At 41.4% G+C, this 24,950-nt stretch overlaps 1 protein-coding gene across 13 annotated transcripts in view; it reads left to right on the top strand.

Annotated features, from left to right (window-relative positions):
• Positions 1-24,315, top strand: part of r3hdm2 (R3H domain containing 2) — a 54,688-nt gene extending 30,373 nt beyond the window's left edge. For 8 of the 13 annotated variants that reach the window (XM_089010531.1, XM_089010529.1, XM_089010528.1 and 5 more), the window contains 20 exons: positions 251-329; positions 671-730; positions 1,523-1,663; positions 1,755-1,863; positions 2,385-2,480; positions 2,658-2,707; positions 7,916-7,969; positions 12,239-12,474; positions 12,807-12,925; positions 13,208-13,306; positions 14,069-14,359; positions 16,453-16,588; positions 17,813-17,970; positions 18,090-18,229; positions 18,966-19,066; positions 19,455-19,624; positions 19,704-19,848; positions 22,095-22,189; positions 22,288-22,372; positions 22,950-24,315. In XM_089010531.1, coding sequence (XP_088866657.1) covers positions 251-329; positions 671-730; positions 1,523-1,663; positions 1,755-1,863; positions 2,385-2,480; positions 2,658-2,707; positions 7,916-7,969; positions 12,239-12,474; positions 12,807-12,925; positions 13,208-13,306; positions 14,069-14,359; positions 16,453-16,588; positions 17,813-17,970; positions 18,090-18,229; positions 18,966-19,066; positions 19,455-19,624; positions 19,704-19,848; positions 22,095-22,189; positions 22,288-22,372; positions 22,950-23,287 — 2,702 coding nt within the window. In that variant the 3' untranslated portion in view covers positions 23,288-24,315. The remainder of the gene's footprint in view (positions 1-250; positions 330-670; positions 731-1,522; positions 1,664-1,754; positions 1,864-2,384; positions 2,481-2,657; positions 2,708-7,915; positions 7,970-12,238; positions 12,475-12,806; positions 12,926-13,207; positions 13,307-14,068; positions 14,360-16,452; positions 16,589-17,812; positions 17,971-18,089; positions 18,230-18,965; positions 19,067-19,454; positions 19,625-19,703; positions 19,849-22,094; positions 22,190-22,287; positions 22,373-22,949) is intronic. The other 5 variants (XM_089010532.1, XM_089010533.1, XM_089010535.1 and 2 more) reach the window with 5 other exon arrangements.
• The last annotated feature ends 635 nt before the right edge of the window (positions 24,316-24,950 follow it).

The following is a 24,950-nucleotide window of genomic DNA, read 5'->3' as shown; positions in this document are numbered from 1 at the left end:
TTCTTATCCAAGAAACTTCGTCAGCAAACTAAAGTCTTACTGGTAGTTTAGGCCCTATATACCTATACGACACCTTCAAAGAAGTACAGATGACGGCTGAAGAAACCTTTTCATCGATTACCTGTATTTGTATTGCATTTTATTTTGGACAGCCTCTTTCTTTAACTGCACAAAAAAATATGAAAATTGCTTCACTTTGTACTTGAATATCATCTCGATTAAAGCTGTCTTCCTGTCTTTCTCTTCTCAGACTCCAGTCAGGAATACACTGACTCCACCGGTATCGACGTGCATGAGTTTCTGGTCAACACACTGAAAAACAATCCCAGGTGAGGTTGTTCCTTAGTCACTTGTTCTTATTCGAATGTATCATAGGTTGCACAAGTTTTAACAACATTCTCTTTGCTTCTTAAATTAAAATAGTGACTACATGATCAGATTGTAACATGAGAGGTTTATCATCAAGTGCTTATTTGACTGATTTTTTGCAGTTTAAAATCCCACAAGTTTTTGTCTGTCCACCCCAGGATTGACTGCTATTCCCGTACAACTCTTTAAAATGAACAGGATTTGTTAATCAAGACCTATACATGTCTCAAATGACAAAATGAGCTAGTCAACAGGTCCAGGCACTGATCTTTCTCTCTCTTTCCCCTCCTTGGTCTGCCAGGGATCGAATGATGCTGCTGAAACTAGAACAAGATATCCTGGAGTTCATTAATGACGACAAGTAAGCTATTTTGTTTTGAGTGACTCTTTTTTCCCTTTCTGTGTATTCTTAGACTTGTTCAGGTGTTAAGCTCTATGACACGGTTTTTCAGGTTATGAGTTAATACGGGCCAGCTTTTTACTGGCAAAATCTCAGCAAATGCGATAAGCATTCTATTAGTTAAACTTCAGAGATCGATTCTCCATTGTCGCAAGATGACATAGTGATGTAAATTATGTCCTTTAATTCAATCTGGCTACACTTAACTTTATGATAGAGAATAGACAGAATAGAAGTTATATTTATAAGTTTCATGGTGTTATATGCTTAGTTGGTTTAACATGTGTGACTAGAATACACAATGGAAGCGCAGAAAATATGGGGTCAATCTGAGGTGAACAGACACAGCCTGTTAAACTGTCATCTTCATGTAGGAGATCTGTCCTTGGACTAATTTACAACTTGGTAAACTCCTTCACAGGAAGAGGTCATTAGCCAGGTTACAAATGTATCAAATGGATGGGACAACCAATTAAAATGTCTAGGTTCTGTTATTTTATAGTTGCTTTGTTTTATAGTGCTTGGGACATCCAGAGGCGTGGTATTCAAATCAAGAAGACTATGTTTTACTAATGTATCACTTAAATTTTCATATACTCTCAATAAATAGCTTGGCAGAGGGCTGCAGACGTTGGGCGTCGGTCATGAATGGCTGCGTCCCCTGCCAGCAGTAAAAGAAAATCTTCCTGAGTTCGAGCCTTTGTTCACAGTGTCCGACCAAACATCTCTGACACTGTACTTTGTTCCTCGTAGTAACCAATACAAGAAGTTCCCTCAAATGACGTCATATCACCGCATGCTGCTGCACCGTGTGGCCGCATACTTTGGTATGGATCACAACGTGGATCAGACGGGCAAAGCGGTCATCATTAACAAGACTGGCAACACGCGCATGTAAGTGTTTGTTCGCGCCAAGACCGTTTTGGCTTTTTTTTCCCCCCTCATTGCACCAAATATAAATTAAACTTGTTTTATTGTCTGGTAGTCCCGAGCAAAGGTTCTCGGAGCACATCAAGGATGAACGCAATATGGATTTCCAGAAGAAATTCATTCTCAAGAGAGATGACGCCAGCATGGACAAGGATGATAATCAGGTATGATCCAACATTTGTGTATTGAAGCAGGGTGACCCAAAAAGATGCATAACCATGAACATTTCAATTGTGGGTTTGATTAAAAAGCTATTTATTTCAAATTACAACCACACATTATTCAGTTTATGAAAAACCAGTCACCTGAGTTTCAGCTATTTCTGTCAATTTTTAGTCCATTTTTGGCTTTCCCAAGATGTGTTCCAAATGTCCACCATTTTGTTGCAAGCAAACCTGTACTCGTCGGGAGAAAACATTGCTGCAGTGAGGGACTCAGGAGGACGCATCTTTTTGGGTCACCCTCCCGAAAGAGGAGTGTGGAAAAGTGATTGGCAACTTTGTCAGAATAGTACAGGTTTGCTTGCAATGAAATGGTGGACATTTGGTTGTATTTTGAAATAAATAGCTCAACAAATTTTAATGGGTATGCACTTTTTGGGTCACCCTGTACTTTAACCGCATTCTCATTTTATCACCCCAACATTACATATTCTAATCCAATGTTTCCCCCTTGCCAATATTAGATCCGTGTACCACTGCAGGACGGTCGGCGTAGCAAATCCATCGAAGAGCGAGAGGAAGAATATCAGCGGGTACGAGACCGGATCTTTGCCAGAGAAGTAAGTTTTAGATCTTGGTTTGTGTAAAGCAAACACATTTTGCAAACGGCCTCTTTCTGTCACTGCGCAAAAAGCGGAACAATGTATCAAAAAACAGCATGTAAACTATTTTGCCTTGAATACATTTTGAAGTTATTACACTGATGGGGGGTGAATGAAGCCTTTCATAATGTGCAGGTGTCCTTTTTTTTGCAGGCCTCTCAGAATGGATACATCAACGACAACAGGTAAGAGGATGTCATCTTTTAGATCTATTGTTTTTGCGGGTGTCAGTTAAACTCCTAAGTGTAAAAAAAAAAGTTTAAGTTCTCGGATTTGATAATGTGTCTATTTTTAATCAACAATTGTGAGGCTAGATTTATACACTGCCTGGTTCGAGTGACATTTTTTTTCCTTTGGTTTGAAATAGCTACATTGGGATAGTCTCATGTGAGCATCTCAGGAAAAAATAACACCCAATTGAATAAAGCCACTTCCAAATGAGAATAAAAACCTGATCTCAATTCAAATTCCTTTATTCCAAAACATGACTTTGTATCAAATTGACAAGGCAGAAATGGATAAACATTCCCGTATTTTCTGCACTATGACTTTTTTCAAAAGCTGACCATTTACCTCATAAACCGGTGCGCCCTTATGTATGGAAAATGTTTTAAATTATGTCATTCATTGAAGATGCTCCGTATAATGCGATGCACCAGATGGATGGAAAATGTTTTAAAATATGTAATTCATTGAAGATACCCCTTGTAATGCTGTGCACATTATGTATGGAAAAGGTTTTTAAATATGTCATTCCTTGAAGGTGCGCTTTATATTCCAGATAATCCGGTAATTATTATTTAGTTCCTGATTTAATCTGTAAAAGTCATAAAATAGGCAAAACTTTTGATAACTGTTTTCCTAAGTAAAAGCAGGTTTTTGTAGCTGTTTCATGTTGATTAAACAACCAAAATAGCAGACAACAAAAATCGGACAGTATTTATTTACCAGAAAGAGATTGACATTGAGACTCTTGGACAATTTTAGGTTCAACTGTCTCTAAATGATTCAAAATAGTTTTTGGCTGACTCGACTGCCTGTTAAGGAAAGCTCCTATGACCACCCATGTCAGGAACTGCCTAATTCCTTTTTTTAAGGCTTCCCCTTAGGAACAATATAACGAGTAACAATATAACACTTTTAGGCCGCAGTGGTGTGCCCCGCGGCAACTTGTTAATCATGCTGTCTGCCTCCGGTTGGTTGATTTTCTTTTTAAATCAAATGAGCGGTACGAAATGGAGCATTAGAAGGCTGATATTTTCGTTTACGTATTTATATTTCATCCCGACGTGATTTTATCAGGTCATACAGGTTTCGGAAAAAAATATCTATATACAGTGATACCTCAGTTTACGAACTTAATTGGTTCCCAGAAAGTGTGTGTAAGGCAAAAAGTTAATCTGCCAAATATTTATTTCCCATAAAAAACATTAAAAATGAGAATAATCCGTTCCCAGGTCCCCATAAAACACAATTTTCTACTGAATAAGCATTAAAACTACACAAAAAATACCGTAGTTTATGTATAATAAATGTGCTGTTGTTTTGTAATTAATGAAATAAACTGTAGTGTATAATAAAGTCGTTTTATTTACCTTTGCTATGGTCGTTGATGTCGTTGCCTCTTGATGATATCTGAGTGAAGTTGCCTTGCTTTCTCAGCGATAATGTCCCCTGCTCGCCGCTTTTTGTTAATCCAAATCAACATGTTTTTGAACCTCTTCTGTTGCCTGAGACCGTTACTTAGACAACACAGAAACACCCTTAGCCACACGTAGCAATGGTGGACTTAGCATACTGGTACTTGGACGCTAAGTCACACAAATGCACACCTTGTTCGTGTTTTTCAATTATCTCCTTCTTCTGCTCGACCGTCATTTTCTTTTGTGTCCTCTTCGGTTTAACACTAGCCTGTGGTGGGGTCTTTTTCGGTCACATATTAGCAAAAGTACTCCACTCGATAACAAACCACATCTGCACTCAAAGGGGCTGTGGAAAACTATTCCGCCAGCCACCGTGGCGTTGTGTTGTTTGGTTCGTCCGCCAAAAACTAGTTCTTATGCCATGATTATATTCTCACGAATTTAATGTTCGTAAGGCGAAAGGTTCGTGAGCTAAAGCTTTAGTTCATAAACTGAGGTATCACTGGATATATTTTTTTATTTGCCATTTGGACCTGCAGTGTAAATCCAGTCGGAATTATTATGGAAATGGTATCTCTTTAAGCACTCGGTGTGCATCACAAGGGATATGTCGTGTTCGAAAAAGGAAGGGCGGCAGTGATAAATAGACATTGACTCCCAGGGCCATCAACTTTATTGCAAATGGACTGGCTGTGGAATACTCTATCATAACATGCAGAGAAAGGAGAGTCCTGAGGTTTCAACTCTTCTGAATATTGCTTTGTGTGCATTTTTCCCCATCCCTCCCTCTCCCTTTGAAGATCTAAAGTGCTACACTGTGATGACCTCTACCCCACCCCCACCCCTCACCACCCCTTTCTCTCTGTTGTCAACTACAGTCTTGTAATACCAGCATTTTCTCCCAATATTAACCCCAACAGACTTTCCACCGAGGGCTACTGCTCTAGCTCTCAAAAGAGGAGGCAGATCTTTAGGTATTGGGGAACTGCTGCACTTGTACTTTTGTGTTGCCATGCCCATACTTGAAAGTGGATTAGTGATAATAGTGTTTTTTAATTTATTTTTTGGTATTTCTGCTTGGCATAGTCCACTGGTTGATGGCTATTCCACTCTTTACTGCACCGTGGGGGGCCCCCTGCGGCCCATGCATGGCTGCTTTGTGGTTTCACTGAGGACTGACTGATGTACTTTACTTCTGGAACTACCATCCACTGCCACCATTGTACAAAGTACTCACATTGCCTCCTCAGCGACATGTTTGTTTTGTGGTTGACGTATTCTTGTAATTTTTTGTAAGCATGTCATTCGCTGCGCTAACAATCATAAGATATCATGAAGCCAACGTATAGAGATTGTAGAGCTGAAATATTTGCAAAGAATCCAAGAATCCTGCCAACTACTCCGGTTTTGCCGTAAAAACTACGGAAGAAAAAAAAGGTTGAACACTGCAAGTCATTTGTTGTGACTGATAGTTGTTATTACTTTGGCTGCTAAATGCTGTCTTGGTTGCCAGTTTAACAATCATTATCTTGTCAGTAAGTACCCTGACCAGAATGGCCAACTTCATCACTTCCCATTCTTCAAGTCTGCTCCTTTTTAGCTCTGTCGCGGACGCTATTGGAAGCTGTTTTCGACCTACAGTCCCCACAGTGATATTGTCCTTCATTATTATTTTACCACCTCGTATGTACATGTCTATTTGGGCTTGTACTATTGTTGCGTGTGACAACTACGTACTGTGCATTCATTCTTGATGCTAATTGGCTGCCGGCGATGCAATGCCACAAAGTTACTTTGCAAGCTCCGGTGAAGAAGCAACATTTTTAATTCAAATGCTTCATTTACATAGCCTTCCCATTACAAAAATGCACAAATCGTGCTCGTGTGTAGCCCTCCCATTACACAAATGCCGAACACATTATGTATGGAAAAGGTTTTTAAATATGTCATTCCTTGAAGGTGCGCTTTATATTCCAGATAATCCGGTAATTATTATTTAGTTCCTGATTTAATCTGTAAAAGTCATAAAATAGGCAAAACTTTTGATAACTGTTTTCCTAAGTAAAAACAGGTTTTTGTAGCTGTTTCATGTTGATTAAACAACCAAAATAGCAGACAACAAAAATCGGACAGTATTTATTTACCAGAAAGAGATTGACATTGAGACTCTTGGACAATTTTAGGTTCAACTGTCTCTAAATGATTCAAAATAGTTGTTGGCTGACTCGACTGCTTGTTAAGGAAAGCTCCTATGACCACCCATGTCAGGAACTACCTAATTCCTTTTTTTAAGGCTTCCCCTTAGGAACAATATAACGAGTAACAATATAACACTTTTAGGCCGCAGTGGTGTGCCCCGCGGCAACTTGTTAATCATGCTGTCTGCCTCCGGTTGGTTGATTTTCTTTTTAAATCAAATGAGCGGTACGAAATGGAGCATTAGAAGGCTGATATTTTCGTTTACGTATTTATATTTCATCCCGACGTGATTTTATCAGGTCATACAGGTTTCGGAAAAAAATATCTATATACAGTGATACCTCAGTTTACGAACTTAATTGGTTCCCAGAAAGTGTGTGTAAGGCAAAAAGTTAATCTGCCAAATATTTATTTCCCATAAAAAACATTAAAAATGAGAATAATCCGTTCCCAGGTCCCCATAAAACACAATTTTCTACTGAATAAGCATTAAAACTACACAAAAAATACCGTAGTTTATGTATAATAAATGTGCTGTTGTTTTGTAATTAATGAAATAAACTGTAGTGTATAATAAAGTCGTTTTATTTACCTTTGCGATGGTCGTTGATGTCGTTGCCTCTTGATGATATCTGAGTGAAGTTGCCTTGCTTTCTCAGCGATAATGTCCCCTGCTCGCCGCTTTTTGTTAATCCAAATCAACATGTTTTTGAACCTCTTCTGTTGCCTGAGACCGTTACTTAGACAACACAGAAACACCCTTAGCCACACGTAGCAATGGTGGACTTAGCATACTGGTACTTGGACGCTAAGTCACACAAATGCACACCTTGTTCGTGTTTTTCAATTATCTCCTTCTTCTGCTCGACCCTCATTTTCTTTTGTGTCCTCTTCGGTTTAACACTAGCCTGTGGTGGGGTCTTTTTCGGTCACATATTAGCAAAAGTACTCCACTCGATAACAAACCACATCTGCACTCAAAGGGGCTGTGGAAAACTATTCCGCCAGCCACCGTGGCGTTGTGTTGTTTGGTTCGTCCGCCAAAAACTAGTTCTTATGCCATGATTATATTCTCACGAATTTAATGTTCGTAAGGCGAAAGGTTCGTGAGCTAAAGCTTTAGTTCATAAACTGAGGTATCACTGGATATATTTTTTTATTTGCCATTTGGACCTGCAGTGTAAATCCAGTCGGAATTATTATGGAAATTGTATCTCTTTAAGCACTCGGTGTGCATCACAAGGGATATGTCGTGTTCGAAAAAGGAAGGGCGGCAGTGATAAATAGACATTGACTCCCAGGGCCATCAACTTTATTGCAAATGGACTGGCTGTGGAATACTCATGCAGAGAAAGGAGAGTCCTGAGGTTTCAACTCTTCTGAATATTGCTTTGTGTGCATTTTTCCCCATCCCTCCCTCTCCCTTTGAAGATCTAAAGTGCTACACTGTGATGACCTCTACCCCACCCCCACCCCTCACCACCCCTTTCTCTCTGTTGTCAACTACAGTCTTGTAATACCAGCATTTTCTCCCAATATTAACCCCAACAGACTTTCCACCGAGGGCTACTGCTCTAGCTCTCAAAAGAGGAGGCAGATCTTTAGGTATTGGGGAACTGCTGCACTTGTACTTTTGTGTTGCCATGCCCATACTTGAAAGTGGATTAGTGATAATAGTGTTTTTTAATTTATTTTTTGGTATTTCTGCTTGGCATAGTCCACTGGTTGATGGCTATTCCACTCTTTACTGCACCGTGGGGGGCCCCCTGCGGCCCATGCATGGCTGCTTTGTGGTTTCACTGAGGACTGACTGATGTACTTTACTTCTGGAACTACCATCCACTGCCACCATTGTACAAAGTACTCACATTGCCTCCTCAGCGACATGTTTGTTTTGTGGTTGACGTATTCTTGTAATTTTTTGTAAGCATGTCATTCGCTGCGCTAACAATCATAAGATATCATGAAGCCAACGTATAGAGATTGTAGAGCTGAAATATTTGCAAAGAATCCAAGAATCCTGCCAACGACTCCGGTTTTGCCGTAAAAACTACGGAAGAAAAAAAAGGTTGAACACTGCAAGTCATTTGTTGTGACTGATAGTTGTTATTACTTTGGCTGCTAAATGCTGTCTTGGTTGCCAGTTTAACAATCATTATCTTGTCAGTAAGTACCCTGACCAGAATGGCCAACTTCATCACTTCCCATTCTTCAAGTCTGCTCCTTTTTAGCTCTGTCGCGGACGCTATTGGAAGCTGTTTTCGACCTACAGTCCCCACAGTGATATTGTCCTTCATTATTATTTTACCACCTCGTATGTACATGTCTATTTGGGCTTGTACTATTGTTGCGTGTGACAACTACGTACTGTGCATTCATTCTTGATGCTAATTGGCTGCCGGCGATGCAATGCCACAAAGTTACTTTGCAAGCTCCGGTGAAGAAGCAACATTTTTAATTCAAATGCTTCATTTACATAGCCTTCCCATTACAAAAATGCACAAATCGTGCTCGTGTGTAGCCCTCCCATTACACAAATGCCTAAATAGTGCTCATGTGTGCGTGTGTAAATGGCAGTATACTGCCATAAGGCGGAAAAGAAATATGATTAGCTTATCCACTAATTCGTCTTTCATTTCATCTACATCTATAATAAGCGTAATACGTTTGTTTTTTTCATATGCTAGAGTTAATTTAGCTGGCTATCTATTTGCTATCTATTTGTTATCTATTTGCTATCTATTTTCTATCTATTAGCTTTCTATTAGCTATCTATTTGCTATCTATTAGCTTTCTATTAGCTATCTATTAGCTAACTGGATGGCTAGCTAGCTACCTGACTGGCTATCTATTAGTTATATAGCTAGTTGTCTAGCTGGCTCTCTATTGGCTGTCTATTAGCTAGATAGCTTTCTATGTAGTATTTGATTTACTTCTGGGTTGAGTGAACGCTGGCGCGTGTGGCTGCCGCTGCTCACCCACAGAAAAATTTCTGTGACTGAAAAGTGACCTTGAGAGTTTTGAAAGGCGCTTATAAATGAAATGTATTATTATTATTATTATTATTAGTGGTAGGAGTATTATTATTATTATTATTATTATTATCATCTGTCAACACGTGTGCATCCGCCTCACAGAAAAGACAAAATGACATCACGACTAAAAACCGGTTTGCGCAGAAAGAGAGGACTCAAAATAGATCCTCCATTAATTATAGAGGGTGGGATATATTTTCATCTACCGCTTAACTGCTCTCATACACGAATGTACAGTACATCACTCATCTAACAAAAGACTCAGTAGTCGGTAAACTCGGACGGGCTTTTCGTAAGCTCAGCTGCACTGTGATAGAAGGCTTTCCCTTCGGTGGTGGTTCCCTCATGGGGTTTCTCAAAAACAGCTTTCATCCAATGTGACAGCATCTGAAAACCACATCACAATTGGCCAATCAGTGTGTCTACACTACATGGTAGTGTTATAATCTGTTATAGTGGTAGACGGCAATTATTTTATAGATTACATATACGTGAGTCTGAATGTGTTTTCACATTTTGTATTTAAAAATATGTGGGTCTATGTACATGTTGTATGCATTTTTAATGATATGTGCTGTAGTGTCTGTATTACAACCCTTTTTAAATGCAAGTGCTGTTTTTTTCTGTTGCAGTGGAACCTTCAAACTCATTCTATTAGAGAAATGCCAATTTCCCATTGAGATTAATTCTTTGTGCAAGCATTTTCTGAATCAGAATCATCTTTATTGGTCATGTAGGAGACAGAAGGAATTTGTCTCCGGTAGAACACGCTGCACTAGTGTCATCATCATAAAAAAATGCAAAGAGGCACCATACAGTTATATTTGGGTTACTGTTTAGAGAGTTAATGGCTTGGGGGAAGAAGCTGTAGCTGTGGAAAAGGTGGGAGGCAGGGTGCGGAGGGTCCAGTCGGATTTTCCACGCCCTTGTTTGGATTCTTGCAGTGTGCAAGTCCTCCAGAGTGGGTAGGGCGGTGCCAATAATTTATTCCGCCGTCCTAACTGTCCGTTGAAGTCGGATTTTTTTTCCATTTTTGAGGCGGCCCCGAACCAAACCGTGATGGAAGAACACAGGATTGATTCGATGACAGCCGTGTAGAAATGTGGTAGCACATCTTGTGTTCCCGAGTTAACAAACCGCCCCTATCAAAAACCTTGATCAACAGCACAACTACTGATTTACATAACACTATTAAATGTCAGAGGTTATATTAGAAGCACCTAATTCAGAATCATGATTTGACATGAATGACATTTGCGATTCATATGAATTCACATGACATTTGCAGTTTGAACAATTATTGGCCTGACAGTTGTCACAGCATCTTCTTTGACAATTCCCCAATGGTATTGCTATTCAACATGAAAAAAATACATCTGTGTAGGGTCTGTCGTGATCCATCGATGAAAAGGTTTCATCTGTACTTCTTTGTAGGTTTCGGACGTTACGCTCCTCATCCGAGAAGCTTCATCAGCAAACTAAAATTTGCTGGTAACTCTGGCCCTATATACAGTAAAGTCTCGTTATATCGATATTTAAGGGAGTCCGAAAAAATATCGATATAACCGGGACTATCGATATATCCGACCCTGTTTGCATGTAATTTTCTCCGTGCGTGCATAGAAATAGTATCGATATAACCGGGACTATCGATATATCCGATATCGATATAACGAGACTTTACTGTATATCCCTAATGGGCGGAGGTGGTGGTGCCACACCTCTGCTCTGATAGGTAACTGATAGATTGCCTCTAATCTACTAAGAAGTAGTCATTAGTGGTGATTGGATTGGATTGGATTTACCTTTATCCGTCTCACAGTGGGAAAATTTACATTTCACAGCAGCAAAGTGATGAAAGGAATAAAAGTAGAAAAACAAAATACACGAGCTGCTGGAAAGGCAGCCACTCTAATGTAATGTATTTATATTTCACCCCAATGTGATTTTCCAAATGTACTCTAATGTTTTACTCATTAGCGATAATCAGAACAAAACAAGTAATCAGATTAGCTTCAGGGAGTAGTCTACTGCTCCCCCAACCTTAGAGCAGGGACCTATCGGAGCAGAGGTCTGGCACTGCCACCTCTGTCCATTAGGGATATATATAAAGCCAGAGTTACCAGCACAACTTTAGTTCGCTGACAAAGCTCTTCAGATGAGAAGCGAAACGCCTGACACCTTCAAAGAAGTACCAAGGACGGCTAAAGAAACCAGGTGGAAACATTTGAAGATACGCCAAATCGGTTAGTTAGTTAGGTAGTTAGTTAGTTAGTAAGAGCACTTACTTTGACAAGATAAACTAAAAGGCATCTGAATTGGAGGCTCCACTGAATTCAGTTTGACAACCTTGCCATTAATTATCTGCATCATTTTCAGTTCATTACATGGTTGTTTCATCCTGTCTTGGATTGTTTGCGCAAGTGTCATGTCATCCTGTGTCACTGTCAAAGTAGTCTGTATGTTCGTCTGGAGAGTATTTTCTATTGTATTATTCTCACTCTGCATGTGTTCCTCTGTTTGCGTGTGTGTATTCGTGACTCATAAAGATTATGGTTGAATGTCTGAAATCCAAATTCTTGTCAAGTGGCTCGTTGCCTGATTTGTATTTTGCATCTGTGTTGAGAGTCCGCAGCCCAAAAAAACTCATCCGGTGACATTATGGTTGGACCTGTTTCTGACGTGACTTGGACCTATTTGCTCTTAGAAGCCTTTCATCCTATTTTTCTGCAAACATGACTTGAATCCTCTCAACCACATTTCTCTGTCTTCCTCATTCCTGGATCTGTATTTACCCTTTTTGTTTCATCCCATGCCTTCCTTTTGCATTTCCTCTCAGAGGGAACCGCGATAGCTCCAGCCGGGCGTCCAGTAGTCGTCAGAGCAGTACGGACAGTGACATGAAATGCTTGGAGCCGCGGCCCTGGAGCAGCACCGACTCAGACAGTTCGAACCGTACACTGAGGCCTCCTGTCACAAAGGCCAGCAGCTTCTCCGGTATCTCCATCCTGACTCGCGGAGACAGCCTCGGCAGCAACAAAGGCTCACAGGGAAACTGCAAAGGCTCTCGCTCTGGTAAGTATAGCCATAGTGAACATTTAGGCACAAGTTGAAAAAAAAATTAATACAAGATTGCCATAATTTGAATTTCACTTCTTTGGAATGTCAATATAAATACTATTTAAAGGACAACCGACACCATATTTTGTTTCAGGATGAAAAATGCATCCTTTTGTTCTTCAGATAGCCAAAAGGATTTAAAAAAATGCTGCAATTAATTTTAATTGTATAATTCCAACAAGTTAAACGATTGATGTTGCTTTTGAACAGACAATATTGACGCCATTCTATAAAATTGGAGCGTGTGCGCGTTTGCCTCGAGTCTAATGTGCGTCTCCTACCTGTAGCCTCTCAATCCAGCCGCAGCCTGCTACCTTGCCCAATTCAGCAGCCCCAGGCACTGGCTCAAACTGCCCTGCTGCCCACCCCGCCGCAACACCCGATGGGAAACCACATCATTGCTCAGGTGAGCACACAAACCAGTGTGTTTTGGATTTCACACAATTCCTACTTTCAATTCTTGTTCATTTATAGTGTAAAAAAAGCCTTGGAGATTTTCAGAATCTTTATCAGTCCGCAATGTGTTTTCCTATAAAAATACATGTTATCATAAACTACTTTTCTCCAATGATCTGACCCACATATGCAATGTCGTCATGTATCTTTATTTCTTTCTGCCTTTAGTATGCTTCTGACCCCTTTCTTCTTGCATTGCCTATTCTTTTCCTCTCTGTGTGCATGGATGTAGCCCGTAGCATCTATTCAGCCCTCTCAGGCTGTCTCTTACTCCAGCCCCTCCTGCCCCCAGGTTCTCCTGCCAGTTTCTCCTCCCCAGCAGTACACAATGGTACTTGCCCAATTTGTGGCATCCTTACTTTTTGTTTGTTTGACTGATGCATCCAGTGAATCAATGGCATATTCATCTTCACATGCATGCTCTCATTGATACACTCCCCAACTTGCGAACGAGATATGTTCCGAACGGTCGTTCGTAAGGTGAATTTGTTTGTAAGTTGCTTCTGTGCTATATTTTGTATGGAATGTATGTTTAAGGCTTATATAACTATGTTTAAGATTTAAGTGTGTTTATGGCTTGTATAAGTAACCTGTATTTGGTTTGTACTGAAAAAATAAATATTTAATAAAATATATGCTCGGGCACTGCGATGAACTGGGCATAGGAAGCCCAATGCGGGGTCAATGCTGGGCGAGCTCTCACAGGGCCTCACATCGGTATCAGGGGCGGAAAGAAGCACTACTTGAAAAAAGGCGTGCACTACAATATCGAACTTACAGCATCTCTGCCCAAACATTTTTCCACATACCCACAAAAATGTTTGTATGTACTGTTGTTCGTAACTTGAATGTTCGTAAGTAGGGGAGTGTCTGTACAATGAATTGCAAATTATGTTCAACCTATATTATTATTGGAAACGTAACAAAAAGAAAATATTTCATGTTCAAACGGACTTTATTGTTTTTAGTAAATAATCATTCGTTTAAAATGTTAACGAGTTTGGACTGCTGGCCGGACAGTCGTGTACACAGACTTATTTTCTACAAAGCCACGCTGGTACATGATTTAATCTCCTTTTTTTCTCTCCACAAGGGTGAAGAACTGACGCCCCAGTTCAGCCAGATTACGCTGAGCCGCCAGGGCTCCAGTGAGAACCCTGACGCTACCCCCTTGTACCCGGCTCCTCCAACTGTCCTCTCTCAGCACCCCCCTCCTCAGACCAGCTACATAATGGCGACCACCGGTCAGCCCTTGCCTCCTCCGTCGGGCTACCAGCCTGCCACAGGACATTCCCACCCTCCACCGCCGCCCCCTCCTCCCTCTCAACCCGTCATGCAGGCGCCGCCCCCGCAAGGCTACATGCAGCCGCCTCCTCCCCAGCAAGTAAGTATGTTTGTTCGGACACTGTGAACAAAGGCTCGAACACAGGAACTGTCTTTTACTGCCGGTAGGGCACGCAGCCATTCATGACCGACCAACTTATGCAGCCCTCTGCCAAGCTATTTATTGAGAGTATATGCAAATTTAAGTGATACATTAATAAAACGTAGTCTTTTTGATTTGACTACCACGCCATTGGACGTCCCAAGCACCAACAACTACAAAACAACAGAACGTAGACACTTTAACTGGTTTTCCTTTCCATGAACTGACAGATTTGTAACCTGTCTCATGACCTCTTCCTGTGAAGGAGTTTACCAAGTTGTAAATTAGTCCAAGGACAGATCTCCTACATGAAGATGACAGTTTAACAGGCTGTGTCTGTTCACCTCAGATTGACCCCATATTTTCTGCGCTTCCATTGTGGGCCTTCTAAGCATGAAACTTTTGAATATGATAACTTCTATTCTGTCTATTCTCTATCAGTAAGTTACCGTCATTTCCGGACTATAGAGCGCACCTGATTATCAGGCTCACCCAGTAAATCATAAACCGCACCTGTCTATAAGCCGCGTGTGCTCAAATTAAAACATGATATATTTATAAAGGAATACGGTACGCAGAGTGCTGCCCTGTGTTGTTCAACTTGTGAGTAGTCCCCCAGTGTAACAGGAGTGGAGATATTGGCAAGTGCACACTCTGAAAATACAGCATGTTTTCATGCAGGGAGAACAAATCGATCCGCTTTCACGTTTGCTTTCCCCTCTGCCTTCCTGTTGGATGTCTTATTTGGAAATTCTATATGCCAGTTTTAGCCTCGTTGTATAAAAGACACAAGTGGTTCAAGCCGCAACACTTGCCGAGTCCTATTGATTTTTCTCCTGGAAAGTTGCATTTGACTGTGTTCTATTTTCACAACTCAACAGACTTATAAAAGGGGAAAGCTGTTTTAAGTTGGTTCAGTGTAGTCCTTAAAGCGGTCTGGGTGATGCGTCTACCCGCTAGACTGGCGCTTTGACCACAGTCTGTTCTAAGAGGCTTTTAAAAATGGAATGAACAATCTCCTCTTAATGCTGCTATGTACAAGGGGTCCTCCTGTACGACATGCCCCGTTATACAAGGTATCTTGGTTATCAGCATCACGTAATGAACTATATTTTGCGTGGCAGTGGAAAAATACATCTTTATACGGTACAAGAAAGGTTGTACTGTTTACTGCCCTGCAGATTTTACCCTCATTTTATTATGACCTACTCTAGAAGTGTTTCTTAAAAATAATATCTGATTTGGAGCCGCATCTGATTCAATGAATAATTAAATTACAAAAAGGTCAATGCAAAATTTATACTTCAAAGTTTCATAGCAATCAGTTTCCCTGAATCTTTTTACTGCAATTGCTTGCTCCACCCCGTTTCGAAATAAGTTAAACCAATGTCAGAGATGTTCGGTCAGGACACTGTGAACATACTCGAACACAGGAAGATTGTCTTATACTGCTGGCAGGGGACGCAGCCATTCATGACCGACGCCCAACTTCTGTAGCCCTCTGCCAAGCTATTTATTGATAGTATACATTAGTAAAACCGTCTTCTTGATTTAAATACCACGCCCCTGGACGTCCCAAGAACCAACACCCATAAAACAACAGAACATAGATATTTTAATAGGTTATCCATTCCATGAACTGATAGATTTGTAACCTGGCTAATGACCTCTTCCTGTGAAGGAGTTTACCAAGTCCCAAATTAGTCCAAGGCCAGATCTCCTACCGGAAGATGACAGTTTAACAGGCTGTATCTGTTCACCTCAGATTGACCCCAGATTTTCTGTGCTTCCATTGTGTATTCTAGTCATACATGTTCAACCAACTAAGCATATGACAGCCTTAAACTTTTAAATATGATAACTTCTATTCTGTCTATTCTCTATCAACCAGGCAGATAGTCAATAGTAGACACTGAATGTCCAAATTGTGAGATCAATTTCCTACTTAACGAAAGAGGAAGATCAGATTTGTACCAATGCTAACATTTTGTTCATAAGGAATTTGTAACACTGTGTCGTTCCTGTTTTTAATGTTATGTTTTTGTCTTCAGATTCAAGTTTCATACTACCCCCCTGGTCAGTATCCCAGTTCAGGCCAGCAGTACCGTGTGGCTCAGCCCATATCCCACCAGGTGTCTTACACTGCTCAGCGCACGCAGCCCATGACTCAGCCCGCACAACAGTCAGGTATGTGCATTTATTCAACACTCCATTTGCTGAAGAATATATTTTTATATACTAATTAAAGGACAACCGACATCACTTTTTTGTTTCCTGACATCAGAAAAACGTTTCATAGCATCTAAAATACCCAAAACACGCAGTATGACATTTTTATTAAAATGCAAAACATCAATAAAAATGACTTAAAGTGTCCAAAATCTGCAAAAAAAATTGAGCTGCGAATTGGGCATTTTCAAAAAGTCCCGCCCCCAGTTCGTGACGTCATGCCAAGATGTCTTGCCTTGCTGGAGAATCAAAACAATGGCTTCAGATTCGGAGAATATGCTTTCTTGTTACACATCCAGTTCTGAATATGATTCAAATAGTTCTGAAGAGGAAAGCATACAGCAATCGATTAAAGAATTTGTTCTGTGTCATTTTGAGGCAACATTGGGGGGAAATGTCTCACCTAAAAAGAGGCAGAAAGTGGCCATCGACCTCCTGTGATGAATGAACCAGCCAGTTTCCACAGCCTGATAAATTCCTTAAATGGAGCTTGGACGCCCTCTTCTGGCTCTTTCTGATGCAACATGAGGTTTTCAGACCAAACAAGCATTGACGTGATGGCAGGACTGCTACAATGTGTCCTTTTTTTCCGTCAGGGGCGTTCCTTCATTGACGTCACGTACGGACTCATCACCAACTCAAAAACAAGACTTCTGGAATATTCAGCACGAGTCTTAAAACGTAAAATATAGCTACATGCGGTGGAATATTTTTAAAATACGCTCAGTAGAAGTCATTTGAAGCCATTTTACAAATTATGGACACAGTTTGACCGGAGACGTCGGTTGTCCTTTAAATAGAACCTGTGCCCTTTAATCAATCCTGTACACTCCCTAGTTGCTTTCATTTCTGTTTTGCATACATTGCTTATGTGTTGGATGGAAACTATTGACAAACACTAGATTTTTTTTTTTTTATCTGCCAGATTGACGTCGACCTCGGTCAGTGTGACTTTGAGCCTCGGTTAATGTCTGATTTGATATTTCGGTGAGAAAAATTGGGACACGAGGCTTGTAGGCTTAAAAGAAATCACTCACGGCGATGGAAGAATCAGCAAATTTATGTTTACTCCTCTCTTGTGTTGCATACACCACACTACCTTTTCTCACAATACTGAATTTCCTGCCCCAAAACCAGATGTATTCGCGCCCTCCCTCTGAAATTCTTGTTTGCTGTTACCAGGTCTTCAGACCATGATGCCCAGCCAGCAGCCCAGTTACCAGGGCATGATGGGGGTGCAGCAGCAACAAAACCCTGCTTTGCTTAACTCACAGAGAGCTGGCATTGGGGGACAAATGCAAAGTATCATGATGCAGTATCCGCAGATGCCCTCCTATCAGGTACTTTTGATGCCATTGAGAAATAACATGCCTTCAAATATGTGCTGTTTACCAAAACAAGCACCAGTAACAGTAAATCCACAAAGGTTTGCTTTAGTAGATCCGATCATGTTTTGCAGGTGCCAGTGGGGAACGAAAATCAGCAAGTGGTGCAGCAGCAGTACCAGCAGCAAGTGATGGTACCAGTCAGCCAGTCGGTCCAAGGCCCCATGCCTGTTTTCTACAGTGTTATCACACCCACACAGCAGAACAGCACAAGGTACAAATGAATTCACTTCTGCGGACTTTTGTTGGCCATTGGATGTTGGTGTGTTGCGGACATTGCCCCCTGCTGAGCAAAAAAGTCTATATCACCATTCAAAAAACATCAACATGATCCTCTCCTCTTTCATCTGGAACTGCTTTATGTAACAAAGATGGTACAGAAAGTGCTTAAGAATAGATGTCTCTCTGTGTCTTTGTGTTGTCATGTTATTTGTTATTTAGGTTTTTTTTGTTCTTTTGACTTCAAGACGGCGCCGCGAGAGTGGCTGCCTTTCCAGCATTTCCTGTATTTTGCTTTTCTACTTTCATTTCTTTCATAATTTTGCTGCTGTGAAATGTAAATTTCTCCACTGCGAGACTAATAAAGGCAAATCCAATCCAATGCAATCAAAACCATTTTCTGCTGCCATTTTTCAGAAAATCAGAACCAGAAAACCTTTAATTGTCCCACAATGAGGACATTTGCAGTCCACGGCAGCAATTTGAAAGGGGATGTGGTGGGGTGGGCTGAAAGGATAGAAAAACAAGATATTCGAGGCATAGTAAAAATGTCAGCAGACTGAGATGTATACTGTAAATGTGCAAAACGTTTCATAAAAAAAAGAGCCTCAAAAGTAATTGGCCATTTAATGTTATTGTAAATATCACAATAATTTCTTATACCTGGATGATATTCCACATTGTGCCTCTATAAAAAGATTTTCACAATGCCTTTATTCCTTTTTGCTCAGCCCATCCGTCGGCTACCTGCAGGCCGCGAGCTCCGAACAGTATCAAATCACACCATCGCCATCTCCTTGCAACCCGCAACAGTTACAGCAGCAATATTCAGGTGAGAATGTCAATATTGTCACGTTTTTGCGCTATTTTATTGAATGAAAATGGGGGGTTTGTCTCGAAAAACGTGTCCATCTTATTTAGCTATTATTACATGTGTTGTCAGAGGTTACATAAAACCCGAGTGAAAGTTTACCTGGGGGAAAGTTCAGACAAGGACAAAAAAGTTGTTCGCCACTAGATAATATTTAAAGACTTTTTAGAAAACCTGATAAATACTAATGCCGTGTGGACTCATTTTGGCTGTGAACGAATGTGGGTTAAAATCAGCCTCCCATCAATTGCATAACTGTTTGTGCCTTGTTGTACCTTAACACATCAGATTAATGTCATATACAGTATATCATATCAACGCATCTTTAATCATTCGTCTGTTACATCAGGAGTCCCGCCTCCCGGTCCCGGAGTCATGGTGATGCAGCTCAGCGTGCCGAATGGTCCCCAACCTTCCCAGAATCCTCCACTGGTTCAATGGAACCCGTGCAAGTACTACAGCATCGAGCAAAGACCCAGCAAGCCAGGAGAGCTCTACAAAGCTGACAACACTCCACAGGTTGCGCATTTAGTCAAGCGAAGCTCTACCAAAGCCATCATTGTCACCCCATAATGTATGTTCTCATCTTTGTATACAGGCCGGCACTCAGCTAACGAGTCCGCTGACCTCTCCGACTCAGTCTCCAACCCCGTCTCCCTCTGGCAGCGTCAGCAGCGTCTGTCCGGGTCTGGGACCATTACCCCTCATTCCCCAGTTTCCACGGCCGGGAGGCACTGCTCCAGGTGAGCAAGAAATGCAGAATTTCACACTTTGCAGGCCTTTCAGAGACCAAGGAAAAAGTCTAGGTTCCTGAGTTTGTGCGGACACAAATGTCCTATTGAAGAATTTTTACAGCTGACACCAGGCTCTTCTTATTAACGTCGCTAACATAAAATCAACACTCTAACCATACATGCTTGTGATACTTGAAAACTTGGTCAACATGATCAAGACTTTTCAACAATTTACCCTTCGCCCAAATCTCTTTCAAGTCATGACAAAGCCGTAAGGCTGCCATGTCACCTCTTTGGGTCACATGATTGGCACTGGGCCACTTCAAACGTACTATTTGCAGCACACGGGGTCGCCTCGTTTGCACTTTGACCTATGTTTAAGCGTACGTAGTTAAATGCGTCTGTGTAAACTCTGTCGTACGGGAGTGGTCCATCGATGAAAAGGTTTCTTCAGCTGTCATCAGACCTTCTTTGAAAGTGTCGGACGTTCCGCTTCGCATCCGAGGAGCTTCATCGGCTAACAAAAATTTGCTGGTAGCTCTGGCCCTATATATACAAATACGTACAGAGATACCTCAGTTTATGAACCTAATTGGTTCCCAGAAAGTGTGTGTAAGGCGAAAAGTTTGTCTGCCAAACATTTAATTCCCATAAGAAACCATAAAAAATGACAATAATCCGTTTCCAGGTCCCCATAAAACATAATTTTCTCCTAAATAAGCCTAAAAACTACACAAAATATACCTTATTTTATGTATAATGAATGTGCTATTGTATTGTAATTAAAGAAATAAACTGTAATGTATCAAATAAGTCATTTTATTTACCTTTTTGATGGTCGATGATGTAATTGCCTCTTGGTGATATCCCGGTGAAGTTCCCGTGCTTTCTTAGCGATAATGCCCTAACACACTGTCCCATGTTAGCTTTTTGTTAACCCAAATCAACAAGTTTTTCAACCTCTTCTATTGCCTGAGACCGTTGCTTAGACAACACAGAAACACCCTTAGCCACACGTAGCAACGGTCGACTTAGCGTACTGGGACGCTATGTCACACAAACACACACCTCGTTCGTGTTTTTTGATGATCTCCTTCTGCTCGACCGTAATTTTCTTTTGTGTCCTCTTCGGCTTAACACGAGCATGTGGTGGGGTCTTTTCCGGTCCCAAAAAAAGCAAAAGTATCCACTCGATAACAAACCACGTCTGCACTGAATGCACTCAAAGAAAGTGGGTGTGGAAAACTAGTCTGCCAGCCACTGTGGCGCTGTTCCACCCTGTGGTTTGGTGTTCTTCGCCGAAAACTAGTCCACCATCCATTGTGTCTTTCCCGAAAACTAGTTCGTATGACAAGATTATATTCTCGTGAATTTAATGTTTGTGAGGCGAAATGTTTGTGAGCTAAAGCGTTCGTAAACTGAGGTATCACTGTATTTGTTCAATTGGCTCCACAATCATGACTGTCATAATTATGACAGTATAACTCAAAGTTCGCGCTCTAGCTCTCTAACTATTAGTTATTTATTAGCTAGCTAATCTCGCTATCGAGCTGCCGATCTAGCTGGCTAAATAGCTGGCTATTTATTAGTTATTTATTCGCTAGCTAATCTCGCTATCTAGCTGGGTATGTAGCTAGCTAGCTATTTGCTATCTCACTATCTAGCTGGCTACATAGCTGGCTATCTATTAGCTAGCTGACTGGCTCTCTAGCTGGTTATCTATTGGTTATGTATTAGCTAGTTAATCTAGCTAGCTCTCTAGCTGGCTATCTATTAGGGTTTTATTAGCAAGCTCATCTCGCTATCTAGCTAGCTATCTAGCTGGCTATCTTGCTGCATATCTGATACGTATTTGCTAACTAGCTATATAGCTAGCTACCTAACTACCTATCTATTTGATATCTATATGCTGTCTCTTACCTATCTATCTAGCTACCTATCTCTTAGTTATCTATTAGCCAACGAGCTAACTTTCTTTCTATCTATTTGAGTTATTGCAGGTTGAGTGAACGCTGCCGCGTGTGGCTGCCGCTGTTCACCCACAGAAAAACTGATCCTGTGACTGTAAAGTGACCTTGAGAGATTTGAAGGACGCTTAGAAATGAAATGTATTATTATTATAACGTGACAATGAATCAACTGAATTTGGTCAAATCACACAGCTCTTGCATTGGTTATTATGGTATGCATGTGTATTTAGTGACGTGTCAGATGAAAACTCTTATTGTTGTTTTGAACTTTCAACTTATGCTCAGGTGACGGCCGCTACTCTTTATTGGGACAGCCCCTCCAGTACAGCCTTTGCCCACCTCAGCTTATGCATGGCCAGTCTTCATTCAACTCCCATCAGGTCAGGCCTTGCTTACTTGGGGCATTTCAAATCATTATGATGTGTTTAGCACCATCTAGTGGCCCAACTGTAGTACTGCAATCCACTTTATTGTGCAGGGCCAAGGAGTCATGAAACACGGTGCGCGAGGGAAGAAGCAAACGCTCAAATCGGCATCCACTGATCTCGGTACCACTGATGTTGGTGAGTTTGAATGTCACGTATGTGATATGACAAAATTATGTATTCATTTTAAGAGTGATTCATATTTCTTTTAGCAGAATTCACACTGCAGGTCCAGGTGCTTAATTCTATAATAACGCCTACATCAGATTAATTTTTTTACTTACAACTAAATACTCAACAGGTAGATTCACACTACGGACGTGCCATGGTACAAGCACCAACATCCATAAACCAACGGAACGTAGACATTTTAATGTGTTTGATAGATTTGTAACCTGGCGAATGAGCTCTTCCTGCGAAGGAGTTTCTTCTCCTCTTTTCCTTTCGGCTTTTCCCTTCAAGGGGTCGCCACAGCAAACCAGTGTCCTCCATCTTTAGAGCTTTGATCCGTGAAGGAGTTTACAAAGTTGACAGTTGAAGATGACAATTTAACAGGCGGTGTCTGGGGGGAGTTTGCGAGTCATTTCACCTCCAAGATTCAACATTCTGAATGTATTTCGACTTACGACCATTTTGACTTAGGACCGTTTGTTCGTCACGGAACTCGGTCGTAAGTCGGATGTGACCTGTAATTGTCCATCTGCTCTTGTTTCAGTGGTGAGTCGCGTGCTGGAAGTAACGGACCTCCCCGAAGGGATTTCACGTCCAGACGCGGAAAAACTCTTCAACCAGCTGTCGCTGTGCGGCGCCAAGATCCAGTGGCTGAAGGAGCCTCAGGGAGGCCGGGGTGGTTGCGGACCCACTGGGGCGGCCGGCTGCGGCGGCGTGGGCGACCCGGCCCACCTTTATACGGTGGTGGCCGTGTTTCCCAGCACCATGGCCGCCCAGAGTGCTTCCTTCAAACTGAACAACAGCGCAGCCGGTCTCTTCAAACTGAGGGCGGCCAAAAAGAACTATGACCTGCGCGTGTTGGAGAGAGCCAGCTCTCAGTGAGAGGAAGACAACGTGAGGACTCTCGGAAGGAAAAGGACGGAAGACTGAGGTGTGTTGGTTACAGGGGGGAGCAGGGTGGGGTGCTCTTGGTGTACAATTAAAACAAAAACATAAACGTGTCAAATGTACAAAAAGGGAAAGTGTGAATCTTGAGGTGGTCGGTGTTTGCTTTCAACTATCATTTGTTTTTTAATTCCTTGTTTTTTTTTTTTGTATTTAAATAGCGGAAGAGCACACGGGACACGCAAGCATACCTTTCACCCATGTAATTTGTGTGCTGCCATCCTACGGAAATGCGATCTCACACACACACACACACACACACTCACACTATGGAAATCACACGCATTCACGCTCTCAACAAAGTCACGTAGCACACAACAGGAAATAAAAAAAAAACACTGGACAGCCAGTCAACCTCAGTCAAACCTCTTCGTCCTTTGCTTTCTTTGCGTCTTTTCTTCTCCAAGCGCTTTTTTTCCGTCACCAATCACCTCCTGCCACCTCTTTGATTGACACATTTTCTCGCTCTCTCCAGTCAATCTCGCCATGTCTCATGCTGCTCTTCTCTGCCTCTCTCTCTCTCTCTCTCTCTCGCTTTCTGTTTGCCTTACCGCTGTTGTGGGGTTCTGTATTGCGCTCTTCTTTTGGGGGGGAGGGGAGAGGGTTCAATATATTTATATAAGTGCTGTAAGGAATAAAGAAATCTATATATTCAGTGGTTTTTTTTCTTCCTCCCCAAGTGAAAAAGGTTTTTACCTTCCCCCCCTCCCTTTCCTCTTTCCATCCCTTTTCATCCCCTGCTCCTGTTCCCTACATACTCCCCACCCCCTTCTTTACTGTCCTATCCCACAACACCCAATTTACCCCCCTCCTGGCCACATTGTGTTTGCGTTTTTGTTGACAGCTGTGCAGAAAGTATCAGAACATGTAGTTGAAGTGCACAATGTTTGCATATGTCTACTGTAAATTTTATTTAATCTGTTTTTTTGTTTGTTTTTAAGAATATAAAATGTGAAAAATCAAAAGGAATTGCTTCACGTGCTCTTATTACTCTTATTACACCCCAACAGAGGGCGCCATAAACAGTGAAAAGAGGAATTTAGAGTGCAGTAGACTTTAGTGTGCCGGAAATATCTGGATGGTGTCTGCAATGCTTTGAGGCAAAATATTTTACATCAGCCATTTATTTATTTAGTTTGCTCAACTTGGTCGACATTTTTTTCCAGCTCTAATTAACTGATTCACTGCCAGGCGTCCAAAAATGTGTCCACTCCAGTGCCTGAGTTTTTGTTATTGACACTCAAATTCCAGGACACACAGAATATTGAGTTTTAGGACTACATTAACATTAAATATGATGATGTAAACCTTAGACTCTCTTCTTTCATCAGAAAAACGGTTAATTCCGAGGTTATATGAGTTTGAAGTAACATGAGGTGCAAGTGGGGGCGACTGTACAAAAGGCAAATGCCAAAACCCGAACAAATTCGGGAATGGCGCTCCACGTCATATTTTCAATTCCCGAATAAATTCCGTGAGGGGGCAGCATTTCCCCTTTTTTGGCGAGGGTGTACCACTCTTCTCAGCTGCCCCTTGGCCCTAAGGGAAGATAAAATAGACATATCCTTTTGTCATGATCCTGTGTAATCTATCTCCAAAA

The sequence above is a fragment of the Hippocampus bargibanti genome, linkage group LG12, assembly GCF_051943395.1.
Source record: "Hippocampus bargibanti isolate YZ-2025 linkage group LG12, ASM5194339v1, whole genome shotgun sequence".
NCBI classification, from domain to species: domain Eukaryota; kingdom Metazoa; phylum Chordata; class Actinopteri; order Syngnathiformes; family Syngnathidae; genus Hippocampus; species Hippocampus bargibanti.
The sequence above is the reverse complement of the archived record's forward strand: the minus strand, read 5'-3'. Positions and strand labels throughout refer to the sequence as shown.